Here is a 6,984-nt window from a genome sequence, read left to right as displayed (position 1 = left end):
TGTTGAGCACAGCCCTTAGGGACACTGAGCTGAGAATGGAGTCCATTGCTGGTGTTGTCAGCAGCTGAGAGAACATGTCCTCGGTATGTGAGGTGGGGATTGGAGTGCCTACCATGGAGTCCATGACAGAAGCCGGCCTTGGCTGTGGGCCAGGTGGCATTGTCAACTTGGGAGGTTGCAATAGGATTCTACAATAGGAGGAGAAACAGCTAGAATTTACTGACAGCTGGAAGTCCAAGGTCAAGGAGTCAGCAGGACTGGTTCCTCTCAAGGCCCCCTCCTTGGTTTGCAGACAGCATCTTCTCAGGATGCTCTCATCACTCTGGGCATGTGTGTGTCCCAATCTCCTCCTATGTAAAGACATCAGTCATAGTGGATTAGGACCTATCTTCTGCATGTGTTTGATCTTGCTCATCTCTTTAAAGCCCTAGCTCCAAAAACAGGTTGGGGGCTAGGTCTTTGACATACCAAACTCAGAGGAACACATATGAACAGGTGCTGTCCTCGGCTCCAGGTGAGCAGGTTGGGGACACTGTGAATTGTGGCCTGGAAGGCTCTTCCTGCTCCACAATGGAGACAGGACCAAATAATTAACAACACAACAAAGCACAGTTTTGTGAGCTGCCAGGGGTACCGGGGATTGAGAGTCCTGCTGCAGGCCCACAATGTAGCCCTTGGCAAATGCCACTGGCCTTTGTGACATAGACGGCTACAGGAGTGGTGACAAGCTGGCTCTGTGAGCATCACAGACAGCCCTGCTCCCCAGGACAGGCTTACTCAGTTAACTGGGCTGGAAGAGACTGCAGGCTGCAAAATGACCTTTCCTCCATAAACGAGGAATAATTCAAAGCTCAAGAAGACATCGGCTTCAGGTGAGTTTGCTACACTTGAGCTCCCAAGAGGGGCCACGTTCCTCCCCTCAGCTGCCTCTCTCTCTCTGCTGATCCTGGTGGCTTGGGAAAGAAACAGTGACTCAACCCAGCATCAAGGTGGGATGGAAGACGGAGGGCATAACATACATGGGATTTTAGATAAGAGAGAGCTATAGCCGGGCGGTGGCGCACGCCTTTAATCCCAGCACTCGGGAGGCAGAGGCAGGTGGATCTTTGTGAGTTCGAGGCCAGCCTGGTCTACAGAGCGAGATCCAGGAAAAGGCGCAAAGCTACACAGAGAAATCCTGTCTCAAAAAAAAAAAAAAAAAAAAAAAAAGAGAGCTATAGAGGAAGAAGAGGAGGAAGAGACAGACGGAGTGGGGGGGGGAGGGTAGAGGGAATGGAGACGAGAGATGAAAAGGTAGAGCCTAGGAGGGAAGTACAGCAAACTCTCAATAACACCAGAGGACGATAAGACACGCACATCCATCCTACAGGACAGCTAGGCAAATGGACCAAGAGTGTGTGGAGATGGAGGACGGGGCAGGACAGAGGACTGACTGCTGAGCCACATCGTCTGCTAAACCCCTACAAGGCACAGCCTCCTGTCTTTGCCGATCCATTTCTCCCATAAAGGCAGCAAGCCACAGTGATCTAGGGTTGGAAGAGGTTTGCTTTGCTAGAACTAAAAAAAGTTTTTCGAAAGCAGGCTTGAAACCTGAAGCATAGGGACTTTTGAAAGACTCTTTGTCGCTTGCAAAAGAGAAAATTCTTACGCGTCCTTGGGAAGCGTGTTTAGAATTTTCTTTCTCGCATTAGCGGTCACATTTGGTGGCTGCTGGAATGTTTATGTGCTCTGAAGTAGTTTTAGGTGCTCATTCCTTGCTGGGCTATGTGACTTCTAAGAGCTGCAGAAGTATGAGCAGGGTGGGAGGGCCTGGCCTCTCCCTCTTTCAAAGTGTGTGAAGCCCAGATGGAAAGACAAGACTCATAGGCAGTGGCAACCCATTAGTATGTTGTGATCATTGTCGCATACTTCTAGGAGAACCCCATGGAGTCATCACAACCAAAGAGTCCCCTTGGCTCAGAGTCCAGTGACATCCAGCAGGCTGGTAATGTTCAAAGCGGCGGAGAGATGAAAACCCAGGTGGGAGCCACGGGCCCTTGTTAGGGTGGGGATGCTGGGCACTGCAGAGGCACACAGGACTCTCCTAGAAGTTGACTGGGGAGCAGGAAAAGGAGGGGTATCATGGAGGCTGGAATCCGTAGTCAAGCCCTACTGCAGTCCCTTTGAGGGATGGACTGTATTCTTTGTCAGTGCCAAAGCTGCTTCCTGTGCAGGGATTTAGCGCACTGTGTGGGCACAAAGTGCCACCTGGGCCATGAAACATGAAGATGCCAGGCAGCAAAACCAAGAGAAGCAGGAGGGAGGCTGGGGTGGCCCGCCCCTTCCTTCCTTCCTTCCTTCCTTCCTTCCTTCCTTCCTTCCTTCCTTCCTTCCCTCCCTCCCTTTCTTCCTTCCCTCCCTCCCTTTCTTCCTTCCCTCCCTTCCTTCCTCCATCCTTCCTTCCTTCATCCTTCCTTCCTTCTTCTCTGGGGATTGTACCTGGGCCCTTGCACATGCTGGCTAGGTGTCTACTGCTAAGCAACATCCTGACTCTCTTTGTATTTTGGGACAGAGGCTCACTCTGTTGTCCAGGTTGGCTTTGAAATTGACATCCTCTTGCCTCAGCCTCCCAAGTAGTTGAGATTACAACAGGCCTCCGGGTAGCTGGGATTACTCAAAGCCTGGCTTAAAATTTTTTTCTCCTTGTTTGAAGAATGATGCATTTGACATAAAAGTCTGATTAAAAGCTCCCAATCAAAAATAGAATGTGCGTATGGTTTCATCAATTTCTTGGCCAAGCTCTGCCCCCTCAGGCAAGAGTATGTCTCTAATGCATGAGTACACACACACACACACACACACACACTGCACTGTTTTCATAAATTGTAAATTACAAAAGCTGTTTATATTGTAATATAGCAAGAGTGAAACATGAACTGAGATGTAGTACACGAAGCCATAAATCTGACTCTCCTCAAGTTCTTTAAACATTTATTTCCTAGCTCAACTCAATATACTTAGTACACACACACACACACACACACACACACACACACACACACACACACACCCCTTAGGCCATCAGAGGCAAAATCTTAATATTTTTGTTACCAGTGGAGGAAATTGGACAATGAGGATCAGACAGACATTGATAAAGTTGTAGACAAAACTATTTGTCACACCTGTGCTCAGGTTCCAAGTTCCTGGTCCATGTGACAGCTACTGTGTGATGTAGTGTTGTGTGATCTGTGGGAAGCTGCTGTTTAACATCCATGGGATTCCCATCTGCAGAGTCAGATAGGATTGTCTGAGGAAGGATTGTACCTGGGGGGCTTTTTTTCCTTGCCATTATTCTCTGAGCAATTCTGTACAACTATCATAGTGTACAAGTGACCCAGGGATGGCAGAAAGGACAGAGAGAGTCCTCTGCCAAGACTGCACTATTTTCAACAAGGAATTTGAGCACCTGTAGATTTCGACATCCGTGGGGGATCCTGGAATGGCTCTCCTCAGATACTGAAGGACGTCAGTGTATAAAATCAAACAATAACCAAGATGGCCCTAAAAGAGGGAAGGGGCTAGGCAGGACTGGGAGAAGAAAGTCTGGAAGGTTTAGATGGAGTGAGTGAGTGATAATGTGTGTGTGTGCATATGTGTATATGTATGTGTGTTTGTGTGTCTACGTATGTATGTGTGTGTATATGTGTGCAAGCATTTGTGTGTGTTTTCATATATGTGTATACATATGTATGTCTACATGCATGTTTATATGTGTGTATGTATGTGTGTGCACATGTGTGTTTGTCCCTTATCACTGTTTTGAGTGGTTCTCAAATTTGACTGCTTATCAGAACCGCTCAGAAAGGCAAGAGAACATTTACTGTCCTCAGCCCCAGGCTCAGAGATTCTGAGATGTTTTGGCTATGGAGTTCTTTTAATTCTCAGGCTGAGGCCTGGTTCTCCAGGGACTCTACAGCCCTGAAGGAGTCACTGGCCAATTAGGAGATGATGGCTGTGTGCTTGGTGTCTACTTACTCACAAGCATGTGCCCCCACTTTCACAGGTGAGTGTGACTGTGCCTTTGTGGGCATGTCTGATTTTGCTTGTGCGTATGTTTGCATGTGCATGTCTGGCAAAGACAACAGGTGCAACTCCACACTTACATGACCCGGTTTACACCACAGACACAGAGGATTGATGTTAGGGATCAAGACATTTTAGTGAAGGCTTTCTCTGTGGTCCTTCCTTGGTTTGTAGATAGCGACTTCTCTCTGTACCTCCCAAGGTTGTTCTCTCTGTGTGCTTGCGGCGCCCTGATCTCATGAGGACACCAGGAGTTTCAAACTAGGCTATTCTAACAGCCCATCTTAATGTTGGTTAGCTCCGTGAAGACTCTGTGCCCAATCAGCCATGGTTCCAGCTACTGGGGATTAGTTAATTGGAAAGTGGTACCCACTTCAGGCCATGACAGCTTCCACATCCTCCTCCATGTTAATCCCTAACAACTGTGCATTCAACTCACTAACGTTGCAGCTCTGCCTGGCATGTCCAGTCTAAGCTTTTTCTCTTGGAATCCTAGCATCTGTTTCTTCTTTCCCAAGACCCAGCATGCTGCAAGCATGCAAGCTTGTGTGTGTGTGTGTGTGTGTGTGTGTAGAAAATTCAGGTCTGCTGCAGCATTTGGTGAGCAGGTAAGAGCTGGCTCTCAGTGACTTCTCTGCTTTTCCTCTCTGCAGCAACCCAGGCTGTAAAACACATGTGGAACTCTGTGAAGTTTGCCATTGAAGGGTTGTGTCCTCACCATATGGCACCCTGGGTTCAAGCATCTCCTGGGAGGGATGGAGTGGTTGCATTTCGGAAGCTATATGGTCTCCTCTGAGGATCGTGAACTTCCCTTTATCTTGGTTGTTTGCAGAGTAGATAACACTGTGGTCCTGGGTCTACTTCCAGAGCCTGGGGATACCTAAGGATATCATGATATTGAGCCTTCATAAGGGTGAGTTGGGAGCACAGAGAGGAAGAGGAAGGAGAGGATGAAGAGGGCACTGTCCTTACTAGTTTATTTGGTTAGGATGCATAACTAATTTGTATATAATATACACAGTAGCATATGTGTATGCATATACTATATACCACACTACCCACATCTTTCGCTCTGTGAAGTATGTACCCTGGTGAGCATCCAGTGCTTCCACACACTTGGGAGATAGGATGCCCAGGACAATGGCTCTGAGTTAGGCAGGGCACCCGTAGGAGCTGTAGGTGAGGTCTGGCTTGCTGCTCTCCGTGCCACACCCATGTGCATGGACTAGAGCTCTTAGCAGAGTGCCTGGCTTTGCTCCTTTGCGTTTGGAGACACATGGAAAGATGACTGTGATGCTGGCATGGGGACATAAGGCTGACAGCTTGGGGAGGACAGAGCTGAGAAGAGGAAACCAGTAGACAGGGTGTAATGCAGGCCCTTCTGGGTGCAGGGAGGTGCTAGGACAGGCATTGGGGACACTAGGAAAGGCTTTGGGGCACTTGACCTGGTCTTTCTAGTCATGTTGATGCTCATTGGGATCGGCTAAAACACAGGCTGTGAATGCTCCTCATCTGGCAGACACTACATTGTGGATATCAAGGCTCCCAAGGTCAGGACTGAAGGGGAAAAAAGAGCTTCTAACCCACAAGGCTAGACAGGACCAAAGGGAGGGAGGAGACAGTGGTTGGAAGCTCAGAGGGACAAGAGCCATTTCCCACTGGTTTCCCATTGCTCCTCACTGGGAAACCAAACCTGTAAATTACAGACATGTGAGATATATTCCCCGAGAGTGTGAATCTCATACCTCCCAATACATCAACAGTGGCAGTTCTGTGGCTGGCTGCGTGCCTGTGATTGTTATGTTTATCTCTCCTTTAAATTAAAAAGAGAGAGAGAGGAAAAAAAAAAACCTTTCAAAGCAACAGGTTTTCCTTATGGCCTTTCATAATCCTTAGTTTTGGTTGGCTGTCCCCAGGCCCTCTTCTCTCCCATTTCCTTGCCCCTCTTCCTCATTTATACCCTCTACCCCCCCCCCCCGAATTCCCTGTCCACTTTCATATCACAGGTCTTATTTTACCCTCCCCACCCCTGTCCCTTGAACCCACCCTCATTCAAATAAACACATGTTAAAAAGTTGAAGTCAGGATCTCCATATGAGCAGGAACATTTGTCTTTCTGAGTCTGGCTTACCTCACTTACTATAAGTATTTCCAGTTCCATCCATTTCACTGCGAATGTCACGATTCCTTTTCTTCTATTGCTGAATTAAACCATCTGTACCGCATTTTTATTATCCATTCATCTGCTGATGGGAAACTAGGCTGATTCTCTTTCCTTGCTATTGTGGCCAGAGCAGCCACGAACATGGATGAGCAAATATCTCTGTGGTAGGGTGTCAAATCTTTTAGGGTGGATGTGCTGGTGTTCAGCAAATTCCTTGGCTCCTGGATGGAAGCGGAGCAGAGACCTGCCATGCAGTTTCACTCTATTCCACTAGGTGGCTCTTTGCACTCTTGGATGTCTGCAGGCGTTCAGACAGGTGAATGCATCTCATTGGCTGGCGGGAGGCATGATGCCACCCAGCAGCTCTTTTTAAGAGAAAAGCCAGGACCAGAGAAACAGCCACCCCTGAGCATTGCCTTCTGTGCTGTTCTGTGGGACCCAGCTGCGGAGTCAGGCCAACATGAGTGAGGTGAGCAATGCTTGCACTTAGCCCAGGGAAACCGGGGAGTGAGAAGGGTCTGCACCTCTGGGAGTCTCAGAAACATGAAGGGTGCTCAGAGGGGCTGAGGGGCAAACGAACCTTGTCATTATTTGCTTTGAGGATAGAGTCTCCTGATAGCTTGGTTTGAATGGCCATGTAGAAACTGGTTAAGTTTACAACTTTTGAAATTAGCCATAGAAAGAACAAGGGGTAGCTATATTATTTCTGATCTATGACTTCGGGCTTTGTACCTCATGTCTGATTATCTCATGAGGGT

General features: G+C 48.1%; 1 protein-coding gene across 2 annotated transcripts in view; it reads left to right on the top strand.

Annotated features, from left to right (window-relative positions):
• Positions 1-738: 738 nt before the first annotated feature.
• Positions 739-6,984, top strand: part of Pcp4 (Purkinje cell protein 4) — a 66,805-nt gene continuing 60,559 nt past the window's right edge. Inside the window, exons 1-2 of one of the 2 annotated variants that reach the window (XM_059277310.1) lie at positions 739-872; positions 1,915-2,019. In XM_059277310.1, the coding sequence (XP_059133293.1) occupies positions 1,924-2,019 (96 nt within the window). In that variant the 5' untranslated portion in view covers positions 739-872; positions 1,915-1,923. Of the gene's footprint in view, positions 873-1,914; positions 2,020-6,568; positions 6,696-6,984 lie in introns of those variants that run through there. The other variant, XM_059277311.1, reaches the window with a different exon arrangement.

The sequence above is a fragment of the Peromyscus eremicus genome, chromosome 12, assembly GCF_949786415.1.
Source record: "Peromyscus eremicus chromosome 12, PerEre_H2_v1, whole genome shotgun sequence".
NCBI lineage: Eukaryota > Metazoa > Chordata > Mammalia > Rodentia > Cricetidae > Peromyscus > Peromyscus eremicus.
This window is presented reverse-complemented; position numbering and strand designations above follow the sequence as displayed.